General features: G+C 35.6%; 1 protein-coding gene across 1 annotated transcript in view; it reads right to left on the bottom strand.

Annotated features, from left to right (window-relative positions):
* KLHL1 (kelch like family member 1) overlaps positions 1 to 22,378 on the bottom strand; it is a 192,374-nt gene that overhangs the window by 110,573 nt on the left and 59,423 nt on the right. Inside the window, exons 2-3 of the mRNA XM_085058588.1 lie at positions 21,948 to 22,130; positions 8,642 to 8,778 (exon numbers count right to left, since the gene is read on the bottom strand). Of these exons, the coding sequence (XP_084914714.1) occupies positions 8,642 to 8,778; positions 21,948 to 22,130 (320 nt within the window). The remainder of the gene's footprint in view (positions 1 to 8,641; positions 8,779 to 21,947; positions 22,131 to 22,378) is intronic.

Here is a 22,378-nt window from a genome sequence, read left to right as displayed (position 1 = left end):
ATATCGAGTACATCTCTGAGAAATACAGCCTTTCTCTTACACTGAACACAGTCAAGCTTTGCACTCTGGTGGGAAAAAACAAATTAAAAAAAAAAGAAAAAATGTCACAAGGACAAAGGAGCTCTGCTTTCAGGTTTGAAGGAGCAGTATTTTACTCTCCACATCTGAAGCTAGCTCAGAAGCAGGAACACTCACCTCTGCCAGAATAAGCTTCTTAACTTCTCAGGCAATGGTTTGGCATGTTGTGCTATGGCAGTACAGAGCAGTTCAAATCCATGCTTAGAGAACAAAAAGTTACAGAAATGGAGGCACCAATTGCCAAGAAAAGATTTTTGCTTATGAGTCCACCTTACAGCCTAATGAAATCTGCTTTGCTTTGGGCTGGATTGCGCTGCTGGCAGAAGTATGCACTCCACCTGTGCCCTGTTCTGAGGGAACATTTCATCACAGCTGCTGTCAGATGGGCACAGAGCAGAAAGGGGGTAAAGGTGTTTTATAATGCAGGAACAGCAAACACCCAAAAGGTGAGGACCTATTTCACAAACTACCATTGCCATTTTCCTTACTCTTTTGCTTTTTTTTAGGAACTGGGGATAAACAGCTAGGCAGCTGAGCTCAAGAGATTAGATATGGGTACGTATCTCCACTGTAGGACCTCCAGAAAGAAACACATTAAAGAGGCAGACCATGCTACAGCAGCCTGTCTGATCACTTCACTGATGCCATTTAAGAAACAGGCTGGCAGGTACCAGATGGCAACACAGAGGGATGGCACTCCATTCAAAGAAACACTCGCTTTCCAGCCTGTATTAATGTCCTGTATAAATTTTCACTACTTGTTTTAATCTCTCTTTGGAGATGAAGAACTTTGAGCATAGCAAGGGACAGCTTTGAAAATGCACCCTGCAGTGCACCCAGCTATCTGTTCTTCCTCTCAATACTCATTGCTTCCCTATGTCTGCCTGAATTTATTCTCATTGACTTCTCTGGAATAGCAGATTCCATTACAGTACAAGGAAACAGTCACTATCTATCTCTCCATAATATTCTAGATCATTCTGTACACTCAAAATTTATGGATATCCAGTTCAGAGCTCTTTTCTAAGCAATTCTTATACACTTAGTCAAAAGAATAAGAGAACAGCTGGTTCCTAATACATAATTGCCAATTCTGTCCCTTAATGAAGCATCCAGGGTAAAAGGAGGAATAACAATTCATTTGAGTGTGTAACTCCAGAAATGAGCAAGGACTTTGTGTTTCAGTGACAGGAATGGAAAACATTTCCTCCAGATAGAAACAAGAGCCGCCTCAGAATAGGACTTGCACCACAAAAAAAAAAAAAAAAAAAAAAAGAATAAAGGAGGCAGTCAGTCTCTGCAGGTCTTTGAGATATTTAAGATAAATGGGTCTCTGAAGTTATTTCCTACAGACCTCAATTATGTGAAAGCCCACAGTTTGTTTTAGGATCAGAAAGACATTCAATGAAGGAAGGTATTTTTTTCCAAGTAGGCTGACACTCATGGAGGAAAGAAGACAGCCTGGTCCTACAGCTCATTGAGGAACTTTGAAAGATTCTCACATTGTACACATGGACAATATAGCTGAGAATTTAATCCAGGTGCATAAGTAAGAATTTTATGAGGAACACTATATATGAAAAGTCAATCTGAAATGTAACTGGAGTAAAGGTACATATGAACTTTGAAGTGTAGTCAATGTGGAACATCCATGGAGAGAGAATCTGAATGATGGCTATACAGATCATACAATCACTACCACTTCCTACTTCCTAAACTGGAGCAACCCTGATGAAGAAGACTTCTTTGGATAATTCTCTTTGCAATTCTCTGTTGACTGCAAAAAAGTGTGACATATATCATGACAAATATCTGCTTCTAGAAGAGAATTTCATAGGGGATCCTCCACATCCAGTTAAGTTTATTCAACGTCTATGAGCATCTGGTATGATATATGACATTTTTTCTGTACTCTCCATTACACAATGGCTAGCAAAATCTTTCAGATTAATTCAATTACCTTAATTTTCTCTTTTATCACTCATCCCAGAGTTCCTGGAACAAATGATCTCCCATCTGAAATGAATGGAAATTTAAGGGCCTATTCTCTGAAAGTGCAAATTCAACCATCAAATACACGTCAAATAAAACGTAGTGGGAGAGCAGCAGGTAGTCTCCTGCAAAAAGTGCTTGTTAGACATGGTCCACATTCACAGGGGTCTCTAACATGATACTACAGAACAAATAACTCTTGAACAAATTCAACACTTCACAGAAGTAAAGACAAAGACCTTTACAGTATCAAGGTAACTCCAGCTCCCAGTGGGATCAATATGTACTACAGAGAGTAGCCTGAAACACTGGGAACATGCCACCAGTACCTAAAATCCAAGGATTATTTGTCTGAGCATAGGTCTTTAATAAAATACATACAGCCTTACATTGTATCCATTGTGTTACGCTTGTCTGGGACTTCCCTCTAGCACTGAGGCTAATGGGAGTGAAATGGCCTACGTTTTACTCCAAAACTGTCACCCTCCAAACCATGGCAGTCACATTCAAACAGCATGTTGTAGCATAATCCTGTGGCTGTGACAGCCCCTGGACTCTGACACTATTAATTGGCATATGCCAAAAGTATGCTAAGAGTTGTTCATAGTTTTTTCATATAGACACTGAGTTTCAGCAATTAAAAAATGCAAGTCCCCAAACTAAAATCAAGAAAGAAACCTCCTTGGGATATTTAATTAATACAGTTTCTGTGCTGCAGGAACCTAAGGGTCCTTGTGCTTAACAGCATGCTCCTACTTGCTACATCCCTGCTGTCTGCTCTGTGTGTGTTATTAGCTATAACACTGACAAAGACACTTGACAGTACTTTAATTAAAGAATCTACCAAATAAAATCTAATTAAAAGCTATACAGCAGGGCTTGAACCTCCTCCATGTATGATCCATTCCCTATTTTTTTTCAGATATGTATAAATAAATCAAGGATTTTTAGTTCTCTATTTCTTAAATGGGTTTTGCTTTTTCAGTTTCATTAATGGTATGAAAGCACCAACCTACTCTTCTCATCACTGTTGGGAATGCATGCTAATTAGATATGCTGATGCTAATTAGATTTCCCAATATAGGAAATCTATAGTAACTTCACAACTCTGTTGTAACTTCAAAGGAAGGCTCCCAGAGTCACCAATAGCAGCAAAACAACAGAATATCAATCTACAGTTTCAGTCTTGTCTGAACTATAAAAGCACAATTGAAAATAATGAAAACTCAAGCTTTAAGATCAGGAAAGAAGCATTACCTAAGAAATGAGGTAAAGAAACACTCTTCTCTATTACTGCTTCTATTCAGTTCTTAAAAGATCAAAGAATACATATCCATCTATCCCAGGGCACTAAGATCTCAATAATAGATTTTTTTGCTATCAATCATCTTGCTGCTTGAAAAATGAAACATACTTTCTGCATAGCCATTGCACCTTAGTGTTGGCTTCAGATTTTCTCAGTTGGGTCAAAAGGTGCACATATGCAAAAGAGGAAGTTTTGTTTCCTATTCAGTTAAAATTCTGCTATATCACAGACAAAACATACTTTGTCTATTTGAATAAACCAACAAATTGTAGCAAACTGTGCATAGATTAATGAATTTGCATATTTTTACTGGTCAAATGTATCCTTTACAAAAACCAGAGGTAAAGCTCTTTTGATTTACCCTTGTGAGTCTATGTGTACTTCAAGAAGCACATAATTTTGATGGAGTATTTTCCTAATAAATTAACATCATCCACATAATTTGAATTATAGACATTTTAATCACACTATAAGATAGCTCATGTCATTAGAAAACTTTGTGCCTATTTCAGGTAAAACAATATGTAGTCACTACCTTATTAATTTACCTTCAAAAAGGAGATATATATATAGATATATATAGATATAGATATATATATATATACACACACACACAGACACCAAAACACTTCCAAAACAATGCCAAGACTGAACTAACACAAAGTTTATAGTACGTATGTTAATTGAGTGTTAACACTCAATTTTTTCAGCTTTAATCAAATTCTGTTTTCTAGGTACATCTATCACATAATTTTATAATTATATAATTAGTCATGTTGAATCTTCACAGCAACTTCAATGTCTTTTATTATCTTTAAATCAGTACTTTTGGTTGTCTGATTTTCTGTCTTCATGTTATTACTCTGAGATTGGCAGGTGCCTTCACTCAGGAGCAGCTCTAATCAAGGCTGTACAAGACTTGATCTGGTGGTCACCATGTAATTCTACCTTGCCAATTACTTAGAAATATATCTGCTTACAGAATCACAGAACAAGCTGAGTTGGAAGGGACTCTCAGGGATCATTGAGTTCAGCTCCAAACCCTGCACAGCACAATCCCCAGGAGTCACACCATGTGTCCAAGAGCATTGTCTAAATGATTCTTGAACTCTGTCAGGCTTGGTGCTGTGACCACTTCCCTGGGGAGCCTGTTCCAGTGCCCAGCCACCTTATGGGTGAAGATCCTTTTTCTAATATCCAACTCTAACCCCTCTGATTCAATTTCTGGCCATTCCCTTGAGTTCTGTCACTGGTCACCAGAGAAAAGAGATCAGTGTCTGCCCCTCCTCTTCGCCTCATGAGGATTGTAACTGCAATAAGGTCTTCCCTCAGTCTCCTCCAGGCTGAACAGATCAAGTGACCTCAGCTGCTCCTCACAAGGCTTCTCCTCAAGGTCCTTCACATGACCCTCCTTTGGACACTCTCTAATAATTTAATGTCTTTCTTATTATTGTGGTGCCCAAACCCGCATACAGGACTCGAGGTGAGTCACCCCAGTGAAGATCTGAGCAGGGTGCTCCTGTTCCTTGCTCAGCTGTCAGGCAATGCTGTGCCTTATGAACCCCAGGCTTATTTTTCCTTAAGTGTCTGAAGTACAAAACCTCCCCTTTGCTGAACTTTAATTCTGATATTTTGCAACACTATTAGATTATATTGGTGAAGGGTCTGGTATTAGTTAAGGATATGTTTATATGTAATAATACTTTTCATATATATATATATATATATATACATATATATATAATCGTTCTTAAACTCCTACTTAGTAAATATGACTCACAACAAAAATGAAATAATTTCACTAGATTCTAAAAAAATATAAACCTTACTGAATTACAGATAATAAAATGTGGAAATGGTTCCACATCTAAACATATTTGCACTGTAATACTCTTAACTTCTACACTTTTGCAAACAAGTCCATGTTCAGCTGTATTTTTTCTGATATGTTCAGTTGTCCCCACGAAAAACCTTCTCTATAACAGCAGCAACTATATGTGAACATTTTTTTAAAGCTATTTGAGCTAAGAAGGTAGTGACAGGAAAAAGAAAATAGGAGTGAATAACTGCCCATTTGTCAAAATTGTTTTTTGTTCCTGAAGTAAAACAATAAAGAGCTAAACTGGTCACAGACATGAGCTGCTGAAAACTTTTTCACATGTTGTGCACTCAGTAATAGGAATTTGGCAGCCAAATTCTCCAGATATTCTGTCTAAGTCTAGACAGACATATGCTCCAGATTACAGATCAAAAGTCTGAAAAGGAGCTTCTGTTGGTTGCTGCGCTTCTGGGTAGCAGAAGAGTGGCTATTTTTCTCAGATTTTCAGTGTTCCACTTGTCCACATTCATCCAGCACAAGGAAAGTTAAGTCACTCAAAGGGAAATGAAACATGAGTAAGACTGGTGGTAAATAAGGAATCAGAGTGCAAGAAAGGAGATAAAAAACTGTGAAGCTAGATAAATCATGAGAGATGATGGAAATTAAATGGAAGAGAAAAAATTAAGGTTTGCTCTGGCAAGGTCAAAGGAAAACAGAATAATTAACTGAGAATTGTATTTATTGATTTACAATATTGTACAACTGATATTGTATTTAATTTCAATAAACTGAGTAAGTTTGGGACCATTTTCTAGGACTTCACTAATCATGTGAATTATCACTGAATTCTCCATAACACTTTTGAATGTTCTTACCCTCTGTACAAGGTTGGCCACATTAATGATGAGCTGTGTATCCAAGCTATACCCACCATTTGTTAGAGAGATTGCTTTGTGGATTTGGCTAAAATTACTGGGCTCAACAGAAACAGTTGTGTTCTAGTGCCGGCAAAACTTCCCCAGCATTGTTTAATTTATTAGCATAATTGTAGCTAAGACATTCTGACATCTGCTAAGACATCTGATGCAGAGAAAAGGAATAGAGAAAGAAATAATCCCACATGAATTTCAAGAGATAAGGACACGAGCTAAGAATAAATAAGGATAAATCAGAATCAGTCAGGACAAAGAACCTGATGGAAAAGAAATACAAGACAGAGTAATGAAAACCAGAATCATCCATAGTGTCCAACACATGTACTTTTTTAGCATGTAAAATTATCTCATTTTTCCTGAATCTCATCACTCTTCTATTGTCGGTATTTGTGAAACTTGCAAGTCTAAACTTAACACATTTTTCAAGTCTTATTTGGTCTCCAAAATAAGTTAGAAAAATAGATAATGGTGTATTACCACTGCAAGTGGAAGATATTAGAGATTTGGGTATCATTTTAAGTTTCTCATTCTTCAAGCTGATGCCACAAAAGCACATAATGTTGCCATTTCTGAGGCAGTTTGGCTTTTGTGTGACTGTTTAAATTAAAGAATATTATATATGCAAATTCAAACGAACAAAATTAGAAAGCATGGGAATTAAATTAGCTGTGGAGTTCTCTTTCCATCTATCTGAGAAGGCTGGCCCTTATTTACCTTACACCAGAAAGAAACTATCAAATTTTGCACCTTATATAACGAGCAGAGTACATCGCATGGCATGGACAAATCAAGGAGAATAAAACAGCTGAAAACCTCAAGCATTTGTAGAAAGCACAAGTTTGCTTTTTTTACTTTTTCATTGCCTCATCCAGTCTCCATAGTTCTCAGCAATAACCATAAAGTTCTTAGATAGCTTAATTCATATTAAAAATATTTACCATTTTCCCCCCTTTCTTCTGAATCTCCTTTCCTTAATCTACACTTACACACAATCTTTTGTTGTCAATAACAACTCTGTTGCATGTTTCCATGTGATATTTTAGTGAAAACTGAGGCAAAAGAACCATACAGTACTTGAGTATTTCCAGTTTTGCTCCCAGGGCAACAACACCATCCCTCATCTTCCTCTTTTCCCTTCCTCTTACAGAGTGATTCAACATTACCGGTAGTGGTTTTTGCTGTTCTTTGCCAAGGTATTCCTGATTTTGCCCCAGTATTCTTGTGCCATTAATTCACCTAGGAATTAAATTGTATCCTTCTTAGGCTTCATAAGAACTACTTCATTTCATGGATCCCTAGTTTGGAACCCTCTGGATGATGCACATTCCTGAGTGGCAAAGCCACAGCTGATGGGAGCAGGCACTACCCTTTGAAAATGTAGAGTACTACATAAATGATGGTCTTACATTCCTAGAACGTGTATTTCTCAAACATTATTCTCAAAAAGAACATTTTAATCTTAAATTATGTTTATTTGCTGTTTCTGTTTTCTATTAAGATGCTAGAGCTATTATGTCATTAAAAAATCCAGCACATATCCTGATTAAATATATCAAAGCAAACAGCAACTTGTGATTAAATTATTATATGTGCATTTAGAGAAGATTAAAATTGCAGGGTTTCGAGTAGCCATTTAAAATGGAAGCTAAATCAAATATATTATAGAATCACCATGATAAAATATGGTTAATTTAAATAATATAAGGATGTCTTCTAGAAAATAAATAGAAAACAACATATATTTTATATTTACATGATTCAAGGCAATGGAAGACAAATCTTATTAGCATTTCCACTCTTTCAATTACTTTATTTTGTAACATTAGCATTCTTCCTTTCATGTTAATGCACTTCAGTTACATTGTGCATAACAAGTTCCTTAAGAAGGATAAAGCCCAAATCTAGAATGCATTAAAATGTAAAAACTATTCAGAAGAAAAGTTTGAGTTATTAACTCTGAATTATGAGGTATTCATAAATTTACATGTCAAAAGAGTACCAGTCTATGAAAGAAAATGAAAGTGACAACATCCAGCTCATAATAAAACCTTTTAAACATTTTCTAATATAAATTTCAAATTATTTTTTTTCTTTCACATCTTTCAAATTTTTAAATATTTATCCAATTATTTAAATTGAGATTTGATTAAGACAGCAACATTGGGCTATTCTTAAAAAAATACAACTGTTCCTTCAGTGATCTCATGTAGTTTGAATTATGTGGGTATGAGGCACTCTTTTTAAGTATTTGAAAACCAAGAAAAAGAGATCATTTTCTTGACTGTCCCATTGAACTTGCCAAGTCTGAAACATTTAATTGTTTGGAGATAAGAGATAACAATCTGAATCAAGCCCTGGAAATAGGGAATTTACATCCAAAATGTAAATAAACATTTTGGATTATTAGATTAAAAAAAAGTATATCAACAAAAATATATTAATTGGAATGCAGCAAACAAAAATATCAACATCTGCCTCTATAGGATGTACATAATGTATGCACCACAATACCTGTATATGCAAATTGAACAAGATCCCACAGTGCATTGGGGTCTATGCCTTCCATTTTGATCTCTTCTTGCTTGGCTTCACAAACATCACTTGTAAACATGGCAGCAAAGTAGTCTGAGACAGAACTGAGGACAAGTCTGCAAAAAAGTTAGAAACTCATGTAATTTGCTTGGATATATGTAATAAAAACTTCATAATAACTGAAAATTATTATGAGCAATATATTATTAATGCACATAGGCAGCAAAACACAGCATGACATTTAATTCTAATTTGGTTTTGCCTCCTGTGATATGAACCAAGTGGTACTTTAGCATATGACTATAAAACAGACATAGAAATTAGTGCTCAGTCTTTCTGATAATCTTCCAAACATGCAGATGTCCCAACTGTTAACAAGATAGTATCTCAGTATCAAAGACAACATATTAATGACACACACTTCATACTCCAGAGATACTCTTCTTTGTTCTTAAAGGCTTATTTGTTATAAACTTTAATAATAACCTGTGACTTCAGACAATCTATAAACCTTCCACTAAACTGTTAGTAGCTTAACATGCTACTCACAAAAAATATATAATAGAATCACTGTGTAATGATATGTTTTTGTTAATAAACATGTCCAAGGAAAAGAGTTTGAAAATATCTACAAAATGTGCATGGCTTGCTGTTTAGGGATCTGATCTAGACAAATCAATACCACAGCAACAGCAGGCATGATTATAATTACTGGGGCTTTAAGTTAAGGTGTTCTTCCAAATACCATCTACAGTGAAATTTTGATCTTGTTAGGACTGAATATTCACAGATGATCTTGAGATAGAAATGTGGTACAGCTCTAAATAGTGTACCATGTGCTTCAATGAAGATGGTCACCTTTCTGGATTAATTAGAAAACTCTATATACAAACACATTTATAAAAGACACAACAATCACAACTGGATAACTTGGAAACAAAGAGAAAAATATTTAGCCTTTTGTATGTTATTAACTACTTTCTTCAAGGCAAATTATTATTAAAAAAAATAGTGATGATAAACAAGTTAATTCTTATCAGCCAGCATGGTAATTGATTGCCTTTGCTCTCTTAGCTCATCCCAATAGCTAAGTAAAATATGACAGCTTGAATTGGCTTCATAATTTTACAGTGCTTTCAGCTACTATATTTTACCAGTAAGTATGGCAGCTTGAAAACATATATATGATCTTTGCCTTTAATGATGGGAAATTACTAAATAGGTATAGTAGTTTTATCACTTTTCATGTTGTGCTGAACTCTAGCAATCATTAATTTTATAAATAAACATCTTAATTTAGAAACAGCTCCCATTTATATTTATGTAATTACTGAAAAACAATAGATTACAAAAAGATGAACTTAGAAATATACATTGTTGCTGCCACCAGAAACTCCTAATTTACTATTTTTTCATCATTGAGGAACATTTACTTGTATGTTTGTTTATTTATTTCAACTTATTTACATCTTATTTATTATCTTTGTAAATCTTCTTCTAACACTCTTTCTGACCACTTATAAATAAGTGACTTTATTGTTAATAGATGCTTTAATAAAAGCATCACAAAAAACACAGAAAAGAAAAAAGGCATGAAATTTTGATGATGTTCTATGAGATAAAAACTCTCAAAGGTAGCAGAGATGCACTTTATGTATATGACTGAGATTTTCATTTGAGACCATTTTGCACTAGCTTCAGATTTACTAGCCATCATTTAAATTCTACTATGGATATTCAGCTTGGTCACTTGCTAAAAGCAAGGCCAAAACCCTTGGCTGCATCAAAAGCAGTGGACAAATGAATAAACAGCAACGTTAATACACCAGTTAATGATCAATGGAGAAATTTTCAAACAGTTGTATCTTGTATTTTTTATTTACATAATTTATGTTCAGCTGTTATATTTATTATATAATCTCACTGTGGATATATTGCCAAATATACAACAAACAAACAAACAAAAAAACAAAAATAAACAAACAAGCAAACAAAAAACAGAGGGAGGACAAAATAAATAACAGAAGGATTAAATCTCTTTCACAAACTTCTATTAAAATATGTGATCTTCGACAGTTTGTGTGAGGAAAGTCAAAGAAGTTATCTAATGGATTTCAACTGCAAAGGAGCCTTCAGTCTAAAGGAGCACACAAGATCCAGTCCAAAGTGGAAAAAAAAAGGAAAAAGAAGTAACACAGATGTCAGGTCCTCAGTATTACCCATTTTTCTTAGAGGTTTATCCCTACTGGTTTGCACCACCTATCAAAGAAGATGGTTTAAAGGAGCAGAAAGGTTCTGTGATGTAGCAGCTCACCTACAGAAGCAAGACAAGCTTTTGAACAGAGTGATGAAGAAAGAAGAATGGGGTTTTTTTAAGTGTCTTATGTTAATCAATAGTCAACAGAAATACTGAGTCAGCTATCTCATCAACTTTTTATAACCAAAAAAAGTTAACTGATATCAAGTCTCTTTCCAACTTTTACCTTGGAAAGTGCTCCACAAGTTGAACTGAAGTGAGAGGAACTTGCTAATTACACTTAATTCTGAAAGGTGACACCTTTTGTAAATCTTTACTGTGTTCCAGGGTTGAGACAGAAGATCAAAAGTGAGAAACCAAAGAGATCAATTAATTTGTAATGATCTGCTTTTTGTAGATCAGAAGGCTCCAAACAAGCCCTAAATCTTGGTTTAAAGGCATGTTGACCTATAAATCAAGAAAGGCCAGGTGTCTGAGGATGTCACCTCTTTCAACTACTGATCTATCACTGAGAATACATAATAAACTCTTTTATCCTTGAAAATCATATCAGGTAACTCATGGCTTAAAATGAGTTTGTGAACCCAGAAAGATTTTCTGCAGATTAAAGGACTTCTTTACCTTCACAGCTAATTTCAGCCTGATCAATTTCCAGTGTCTTTTACAAGTAACCCATATGACTGATTAGGGTTGTGACCTTTTTTCCCAGGATATCATTTTTTTTGATATTTTATAAAATAAAATCATATTTTATTTCAGTTTCTTATAGAATATTTCTTTGCCATTTTCACCACTGTTTTCATACACACCTTTGATACAGAATTGCCTCAACACTGATGGCGCATTTATTAATTAAAAGAAGCAAACAAATCTTGATCATTTAAAATCTTTAAGAAAATTCTTACAATATTTTACTGCCGACTGAGTAGAATATCAGATGTTACTTTGACTGAAAACTTATAGGCAAGACACAACTTTTTTCCATGTATATTATACATGTACACATAGGAGCTGAATATTCTAGAGAACTTGGTCCACAGGAATCTCATGAGATTTAACAAGACCAAGCACAAGGTGCTGCACCTGGGTTGGGGTAACCTCTGGTATCAACACAGGCTGGGGGATGAATGGATAGAGAGCAGCCTTGCTGGACTCCATGATGTTCCTGGATGAGAGGCTGGACATGACCCAGCAAAGCCAAATGTGTCTTGGGCTGCATCAAAACAGTAAGGAACAGCAGGGTGAGGGAGGGGATTCTGTCCCTCTGCTCTAGTGAAACCCCAACTGGAGTACTGCATAGGAACAGCTTTCATTTACAAAGATTCTTTGGAGAAAATGGCAATATTTAGAATTTGTCCACATGACATTTTCATTTTCATTTCCTTTCTGACAGATACCATTGTGAAAGTAGGCATCTATATATCTATATATATATCTATATATAGACTCATATATACACATTCATAAGTATTATTTCTTTTTAAAAGATTCAATTTTAGGCTCTGAATTCTGAAAGAAATAAAACTTCATTTTCAATTAATAGTGGGATAATTCACAGCAGAGGAAGGACATCAACCTGTTAGAGAGAGTCCAGGGCCAACAGGATGATTAGAGGGATGGAGCACGTCTCCTACAATGAAGGGTTGAGAGAATTTGTTTGTTTCAGCTGAGAAAAGAGAAGACGTGAGGGTGACCTAATTGTGGCCTTCTAGTACCTGAAGTAAAGTACAAGAAAGGTGGAGAGGGACTCTTTATATGGTTATGTAGTGATAGGACAAGAGGGAATGGCTTCAAAGTGAAAGAGAGTAGGTTTAGATTAGATATTAGGAAGTAATTCATTACTGTGAGGGTGGTGAAGCATTGGAACAGGTTGCTCAGAGAAGCTGTGGATGTCCCATTGCTGGACGTGTTCCAGGCCAGGTTGGATGGGACTTTGAGCAAACTGGTCTAGTGTAAGGTGTACCTGTCCATGGCAGGGGGACTGGAACAAGATGATCTTTACAGTCCCTTCCAACCCAATCCATTCTATGATTCTATGATTGATTGCTTTTCAATGCAATCAGTTGCTCTGCAGGGGACATCAGCTGACACTCTGTGTGTCTACTGATAGTAAAGCTCTAAGGGCAGCTCTGTGCTGATAGCTGCTCCACAGCTCTTCTTGCAGCAGTTAAACATTTACTGTATGCACACAGAAGGCTCCACAATTTCATAAATTTTAAGGCTTGTGGAACATATTCTAAGGCATATCCATGCATGCACTTGAAATAATTTCAAGAAAAAAAAGAAAGTAGACACTAGTTGTCACTTCCAGAACAATTTTGACAGTACAATCAAGATTGACATCTTTTCTGAATAAAGTACAGCAAAGGAGCAAGCTGTGAAACAGATCAACTATTTTGGACTACTACAGGTAGTGACCCTCTTTCCTGATTACTGTGGCAATTATTTTCAAGAACAACTTAATACTAATACCAAAACTAATACTAATACTAATAACCCTGAAAAAGCCAAATAGAGAGGCAGATGGAATTTGGAAGATAATTGATTAACCCTGAAACTAGAGAGTGCTTTTTTGTCTTTACTCAAAAATAGCTTCCTTTAATTTTAATTATTTATGTAACACATAATTATAGGTGACACAAGTAATCTACACTGACTGATGTCCTCTCTTTACCCTGAGGGCTATGCCTTTTGAGTTTATATTCTTTACTTTAATTCGTCTTCTTTTCATAATGCCTTCACTGTCTCTCAGAAACTTAGTTGTAAATACAGTAAGTGCCTCTATCTCTTCTACTGTACAAACTCAAACACAACACTACTTGTCATTATATCTCTTATGTCATCACAATGTTTTTAGATATGTTACACTAATATATCATCATTTCCACCAAACACAGAACCAAGCTTTAGTTTTGTGCAGAAACTGCAAGTAATGCACATCTCTCAATCAAGAGATTTAATAACAAAGTCCACTGTCCAAAACACTTTTTCAGTGTGTTTGTGTTCTTGTGTAACTTCTAAAGATACCTGCTACTGTAGCCAGTATTTTGAACTCCACGGTGTTTTGAAACAGTAGGAAGGTGAAAAAATAAAAAAAAGAAGACATATGAATCAAAGTAATTTCTCAATATTTGGGAATGGGCAGAACAGGCAAAATGTCACAGTGAGGAAGATAAGAGCTGATGAAAATCCATTATGATCCAAATATAAAGCAGATATCAGTGTTTTTCTTCAGAAGAAAACCCACATATTCAGACATAAATACATATTTGATTGTAGAAAGACAACACAATCAATTCTGGTACTCAATTTGTGGACTTTATGACTTAATTTATTCACTGTATCTCCACAAGAAAAAGAGGAAAAAAGCTTCCGGGAGAAGGAAAAATTCAGTTGTATCATCTCTGAACTGTCAGCAGAAATATCAGAAACACAGAAACTAGGTTTGATGAAAGTATATAGATCTGTGACATCATTAGAATAAGTGACTGTTTAAGTATCCAGATTTTTAAAGTCCATTTGTCATCCTTTTCTTTTACTCTAGAACTCGTTTGTATAGAATGATGCAATAGAGCATCATTATTAATTTATCTTCACAACCCATTCCCCCATGGAGCTTGGTTTGTTCTAATCCTTGTGTGTGATTTTCAATCCCTCTTTTGATGGTGGGCTGACACATCTTCCTGACCCAAGTAATTCTTATAGGTCATTTTTTGTCAATCTCTCATCTACCTGAATTTGTCTGTTTTATTTTCATATTCTGTATTATTTAGTGTCTCCCTCATTTTCATTTTTTAAAAATAAAACAGTTTGAAACAGGAATCAATCCTCTAAACATCGATGTCAAAACCAGTTTTTTATTCAGATTTAAAGCTGACCTGTAAAAACTTTGCACCCTTCTGGACTACACAATGGAAGCCAGACAGGTCACTAGAGGCATCACAGGAGAGATTAAGTTCATTGAACAATTCTTTTCACCGTCTCAGGACACCTCATCCTTGTTTCTTTTACCCTTCAAAGTCCATTTCAGTTACTGCACCTACTTCTACTCCCTAAAGTAATAGCATTAGTATTCTGGTTTAATACAATAATAAAATATCTCCAGTTAGAAAGGACCCTTAAGGCTCCTAAAATGAAAATAAACCATGTGATTAGGCTCCTTGAACTCTTACCACTTCCCTGGGAAGCCTGTTGGAGTGACTTACCACTCTTCTGCTGAAGAACCCTTTTCTAATATCCAATCTAATTCTAATTCCCCTGATGCAGCTTCATTCCGTTTCCTTGGGTCCTGTCTCTGGTCACCAGAGAGATGAGATCAGCACCTCTCTCTCCACTGCTCCCCTCAAGGAAGCTGCAGACTGTGATGAGCTCACCCCTCAGCCTTCCTTTCTCTAGGATGAACAAGCCAAGTGACCTTAGCTGCTCTCCTTGTATGTTTTTCCTTTAAAACCTTTCACAACCTTGGATGCCCTCCTCTGGGTACACTTCAACACTGTGATGTCCTTATATTGTGGCTCCAAAACTGCACACAATACTCCAGGTGAGGCCATTCCAGCACAGAGCAGAGAGGAACAATTACCCCTTGATGGGCTGGTGATGTTGTGCCTGGTGCATCCCAGGGCATGGTTGGCCCTTTGCTGCCAGGGCACTGCTGACTCATATTCAACTTGCCAGCAATCCAAACGCCCATATCAAGATTATCAATCTAGGTTAATATGAAAAGCTTATTTAAATCGCCTCACTGCTTTCCCTCTGATATCAGGAATTTTTGCTGTTGTTGTTCTGTCCCAACCATACTACTTGAATGAATTAATTTTAAGCTCATGGACAGTGGGTTGTGTTAAACAACAAAGTTCAGATACAATTTTTGATGTAGGAAGCTCCTCAAACCTTAATTACAGGTATCTGGGAATGAATATAGAGCTGCTGTTCTGCTTTTACTGCATGTTTTCCATGTGTATCTCTTACTGACTAGCACCATAAAACAAGTCTTTGTGGCAGGACAGACACCCCCCCCCCTTCTCTCTCTCCCTGATTGCTAGCCAAGATTGATGGTTCAGATTAAGTCAATGGCTTAATCCTGACTATCAGTGCTGGCGTCTGGAACTCAGAGCGAGACACTGAGAGAATGTGAAGAATTTTCAGGTGACCGCAAATACACACTCTTTTCCCTATAAAACACCACGAAAAACTCAGTAAAATCAGAAGCTTTTCTACATGGATATCAGAGCGTGGAGAAAAGTCTCTCCCCTCAGCTTGGACGCGAGCTGTGCGGTTACTTCCCGAGGGATTGAGTGAGGACGCTGATGTATCCCCAGCTCCAAAACTGGATTTGGTGAGATCATTGAGTTTCCTAAATTGTATTATTCCGGCTAACTTATAGGTACCTTTCTTAACTTGCATTTCAGCTAGCTCAAGCAAGCATTTCTTAACTTGCATTATCGTTCAAGCAAGCATTTCTTGCGTTTTTAACTATCTTTATAGTTCAAGCAAGGTTTTACCCCATAATTGCTTTTTTAGCTACCATAGTGTTGCAATTATGTATTCATTGTGTGTTTATGTGTGTCAATCTGTTCTATGTTTGTATGTTTGTTATGTTCTGTGTCAAATAAATGGTATTTTTAGACAAATCGGCCAGATATCAAAGAATCTTGCGAACGGGACTAAGTCTTGGGGAACTAGCTGTCTTAAAGCTTATCAAACTGCAAAAGCACATAAATCTCCTCTCTCCCATGCAAGACAGTCTTCATACTATATAATGTGCATTTTCCTTCTTTCACTCCCTGCTTCTAGACTTTCCTTCCTTCTCTGCCTGGTTCTCCTTTCTCTTCTGCCTCGTTCTTTATTCTTTCATCTTGCCCGTCAGCTAAACTTTCTCCATTAATTTTTCCTCATTTTACTAATATTATTTTTTTAACTTTGTCTCTCCATAGTAGCACTCAAAATGCATTGAAAAAGTTGTTACCACTCCTTAAAGAACTGAAACAGACAAAGCTAATTGCATTTTGTTAGTTTCATTAAATGAAGGAGTTTCATTAAATGATCTTCACTTTTCATTCAAATACTTGTAGAAAGATTTGAGTAACCTCACTAAAGTATTTCTTTGTTTTATATCATTGGTAATTTTCCAAAACTTCTGTACTACCTTTTCTGGCATGGTAAGAGTCCTCTGTGATCCTCGAGTATTAGAAAAAAAAAAAAAAGACTATGTTTCTTTGATATTAAGAGAAAACAGAAAGTAAAGAATTCAGATTTCTCATTATACACTCAACTATGCTTGACTATATTATAAAAACAATAAAAGTGGGTTTCTTGTCTTCTGAACAAGTGCAATGAAAGTCAGAATTGCAAGCTGAGGATATAACTCTCCTTCTACATATTTTTTGCATTTTCTCTTTTTATTGAATTTTCTGTTTTATTGAATCCAGTCTCTGTTATATGGGAGTGTTTTAATTGGACAGGGGGAGGTAAATTCTATCCTTCTATCACATTTGTTCTTTTTTTTTTTCCTTCAGCATTGAGTTCCTGTATTGTTTTGTGCAGCATTACTCATCAAAATGTCTTAAACTACAGTCTGAGTTTAGATATGCCTCTAACATTTATGCAGTCCTGGATGGAAGTTTTAATGAACTCTCCAGCGCAAACATTAAAGGTCTATCAATTGCAGTGACTTCAGCTCTTTTCTTTGCAGCATTTTGGATGTTTCTTCAGCAGCTGTAGAATATAGCATTTCAAGTACAGTACCTAAAATCAGTGTAATTCATATAAGTTGCCTTCACTCAACCAAATCACTGACAGCAAACACATATTCTTCATTTTATGTTGACCCATGGGATTACTGCTTGATTAAAAATTTTCATTTACCTTGGAATTAACTGGTGCTCTGATCACTATAGTTCTAAATAACATTTATTTCCTTGTGTTTTTCTTGTTTAGATGACATTTTCTACCTGCAATCTAGATTTCTAGATACAACTACATTTGGCTGATTGCAAACTGGATAGAATGAAGCATCAATTACAGTGGGTTGGTTTTACTCCTTTGTTTGTTTCGTAGCAGCAATGCCCAAGGTCATCCTATTCCAGACACTGTAAAGTTACACTATGTTTCTTGCCTGAAAAAAAATTATATTCTAAATGGCAGGTACAGAGAATAAGAAAAATATACATAGCTTGCTTCACCAGCATGAGTGGAGAAACTACAAACTCCATGTTCCTAATAAATTAGGATGGATTTTTAATCATGCAACAGCTTAAATGAAGGGAAAGGAAATTATTACTTTACCATTCTCTCTCTTTCTAAGGTATTTGCATTTTTATATTTAATAGTTATTTATACATGTTATAGCAATATAACAAAAAAAACCCCAGGTTTACTAAGTTTTTGAAATTCATTTAAATGTCAGTTACTTTCCCCTCTGAAATGCCTACTAAAAAGTCTTTCTACTTTCTCAGTACCCTTTCTTGTTCATCACTACAATACTTGGTCAGTTTGTACTTCCTTTTACTATTCCTCCATGCAAACTATTACACCTGCAACCTGTTTAATGTAAAATTAGATTAGACAAATGCAATCTTCAGGTGCTAACAAGGTGTTTAAGGATATTATAACTTTAAAGCTGTTTAAGACAACCAAGCAATGAAAAGCTGCTATAATATGCAATTTGACTGTCACCATTTCTCCTTTTGTGAGAAATAAAAATGTAAAAAAAAAAAAAAATGAGAGAGAGAGAGAAAAGGAGAGAAGAAACAAAATGCAAACCCCTCAACACTAATGATAAAAATTAACTTGGGAGCATTCAGGCTATTGTCACAGCTTACCTGACATTTTTCCTACAAAAGTATCACGTTTTAGAAATCTTATGGCACAACAATAGTTTTTCCGCTGGAGAAAAGTTATCTAAACAGATCATCAAATTGCATAATAAAGACTGGTGAAGGGGGGAAACAATGAGCAAGTAGCATCAGGAATGAAAATAGAAATGATAGAGATATGAAGAACTGTGGAGGAATCTGGAGAGATACACAAGAACCAAAGGCAGTGTAACTATTTTTGGTGTCCTTGACTTCATTTCATGCAATATACTGGCATTTCTCAACTGAAGATTTACTTTTATAGAAATAGATACATTAAGACTAAATAAAACATTTTTTCTGTGCTTGGTTTTCACACTATTGTTTTGTTTTGATTTGTTCTAAATGAGAGAAAAATGAAGAAAAATATAATTTTCATGCTTGTTATTGAAAAATGTAGAAAGTTTTGCCCCGGTTTTCTGAAAGTTATTTTTATTGTATTCTATTGTTGTAGATTAAACCTATTGCATTTTCTAAAGTTGCTCTGTTAAAAAGCAGAAAAAATACATGGGGATCATTATTTTTTGGCAATAATTTTGAGTATTTTGTATTTTTTTAATTTGTTACATATTCAGTATAAGCTATGGCTTGTAATATGTTTTAATTGGATTTTAAAAGAGCATTTAATTGGATTTTAAAAGACGATTAATTTTATCTAGGATCAGATTTTATAAACCTATACAGAAGATGTTCTACCAAACCCCTACCTATCATTTAAAAACTCTACAAATACTGATCCTGCATCGTCCTCTGCAAGCAGGCTTTTTAGGTGGTCGCAGTAATGCAAAGTTTGTATTAACTGGCCTAAATTGCAAAAACCTTTAATTAGAGGAGACACTTTACTGCATCTGCTCCTGACAGGTTTGGGCATGAAAAAAAAGTACTTGTGAAATATGTTGGCAAACTTGGCTGTAGTGACCATGAGACAACAAAATTTAAGACAATAGATCCTAAGAGAAGTTAGTAAAATAAACAGTTAATTAAAAGCCTGGACTTCAGAAGTGCGTCTTGATGAAAGTCAAATGTAAAAACGGAGCACATGGAAAATGAAAGCAGAGATGAATGATGTGAGGGAAGTTTAGAGACATTGTCCTGACATAGAAAAATGAAATTAGAAAGGCCCAGATGTCAGGTATGGATGAAGTAAGCAAGGGATTTGATAGTACAGAATGGTTTCTGTAAATACCTTGGAAGCAAATGGAAATCTTCTGAAAGCTTTTGTACACTGCTCAAAAATTTCATTTGGTTCAGTCTTTTTTTTTTTTGTTTGTTTGTTAGGGTTTTTTTGTGTGGCCTGTTTTGAGAATAAATTCAAGGTGTAATATTGGAGGAAGCTCTACAATGTCACTGAAATGCCACTCTGTCCTAACTGTAATAGATTGTGATAACTGCAGGAGGTTTCTAAAGACTGGAAAAGTCAATTTCCATGTCCATCCTTAAGAAGAAAGATGTAGGCACCTACAGACTGGTTAGCCTCACCAGTCTGAATCATGGAAAAAATTTGCCTGGAAGACACACACTGGATCACTAAAAACAGTGAGGATAATAAAAACTGGAACAGGCTAACACGAGAGGAACCTCCACAAGAGATGATATTTAAAAACCAACTGGGTATGACCTCAATGGTCTAACCTTGCAGTTGACCCTGCTTTGAGTAGGAGAGTTGAATTTGTAATTTCCAGGATTGTAATGAACACAGTAAAATAAGCAGTTCTCTGTGCTAGTCCAGCCACACCTGTCTAAAACAACATAAACACCATTAAAAAAAACTTTTCCAGTAATTTGAGATTTGGACTTTTGACTGCAGACCACATGGAAGCAGAAAATAAAATGTAAAGATGCCTGAAGGTTTATTACAAAATCTAAATAAGATTATGGTTATTATTTAAAGGTCAGTCTTATTATTAGGGCATTTTTCAAGCTCAGGAAGGATTTATACATACTGTAGAATTGAAATGACAAATGTGAAATTAAATTTACTACTAAAAGCTGTGCATCCAAATATGAACATCTGTATTAAAAACAATAGGGAAACTGAACTAAAAAAATTAAAAAACTAATGATTTAAATATTTTAATGAAGGTTTCTGTCTAGTTTTACTTCTTAGCATTTGGACAATAACTTTGGCTTTGCCGTGTTGCATATTGCACCTTTCTTCTTTTATTTACTGTTATGGGAGTTGGAATATAGACTATCCAACTTCTCTGTTTAACAGGAATAGTCTCTGTGTCCACATTCACTTAGGGCAAAAGGAACTTTCTATGATCCAAGTGGCCAAGATGACTTTATTGTATTCCTCTACACCAGGAAGTTAATTTATTACTTCAGAAATACATTGGCTGTTTTTCTGACCTCCTGCTGGAGAACAATAGTCCTGCTCTGAGTTTATTATCTCAGCAGAGAAATCAGGATGCAAGCAGAGAATAGATCACCCTTGGTTTGCTTTATGCAGAGTTCAGATGCAAAAATACTTTCTTAGCTGGAAATCCTGCTCTATTCTCTGCGTTTTAATCTAAACTTTAGGACTGAATTTTTATTTTCATGCATTAAATGAAAGTCTATTGCTGAAGCTAAAATCTCAATGAAGAACAGCTATTTTAAGCTTTATTTGTTATCCAAAACCAAGCGCAGTTTCATAAATACTGGCTACTTTAATACCAGATAACTTTATAGAATTTTAGAGATTACAATGTATTTATAATTTTTATACCAATAATTATCATTAAAAGTAAATAAGATTTTTTTTCCAGTTCACTGAAAAGTACAGGTCATGAGAAGAACGTGTTCAGTATTCTACTATAAGTGTCTGAGAGACTCTGTGCAGCAGACTTTTCAGAGTACCAGGCTCTTAAGCTAGAAATGATGCTGTGTTCAATGTAGCTATACAACATCCCATTTCAGAAATGTCCATTCTCTTCACATAAGAACAGGGAGAATTGTTTGTCACACTCCACACCAGTTTGTTAGATGAGTGCTACTTGAACTTCTGAAATATGTACCAAAAAACCTTACCTTCAAAGCCCCAACCTTCAAATCCACCTTTTTCAGCCACTTACACTTGTGCTTAAAGCAAGAAGGAAGAAGCATGAAGGGCAACAGGAAACACTGTTCTAAGAAATATGCAAATCCAAAATATTTACTTTTGTAATTTCAGTATTTTATGCTTATCACCTACCTATGTGCAGGTATCTTGCGATCCCCCGCAATCAGGATAACATCACAGAGCTGCTGCTGCTTCAAGTAGCTCTCCATCTTCCTGAAGGTTTGCTCTGCATGGTGAACAGCCTGGTAGAATTCCTCAGAGCTACATGAATCCATGTCACAGTGGGGTGGCAAGGGGTGGCTGGCTCCTGAGAGTCTGTAAACCACAAGAGAAGATCCATGTTGGTAAAACATGACCAGGTGTTGACTTCATCACAGCTTCTAGAATCTGATACAAGTAATCAATGCATCCTTTCCCTGTTCTCATCACTACAAGTAGAAGATATAAACATCTTACTGCATTGGGAGAGAAATGGAAAAAGCAATCCTATCTTTCCACTGATTCCGAGCACCAACTCTAGTTCATTGCCTCAAATTCACATTCATTTTACACCACCCAGGAAA

The sequence above is a fragment of the Lichenostomus cassidix genome, chromosome 1 (assembly GCF_008360975.1).
Source record: "Lichenostomus cassidix isolate B80296 chromosome 1, HeHo_3.0, whole genome shotgun sequence".
Taxonomy (NCBI): Eukaryota; Metazoa; Chordata; class Aves; order Passeriformes; family Meliphagidae; genus Lichenostomus; species Lichenostomus cassidix.
The sequence above is the reverse complement of the archived record's forward strand: the minus strand, read 5'-3'. Positions and strand labels throughout refer to the sequence as shown.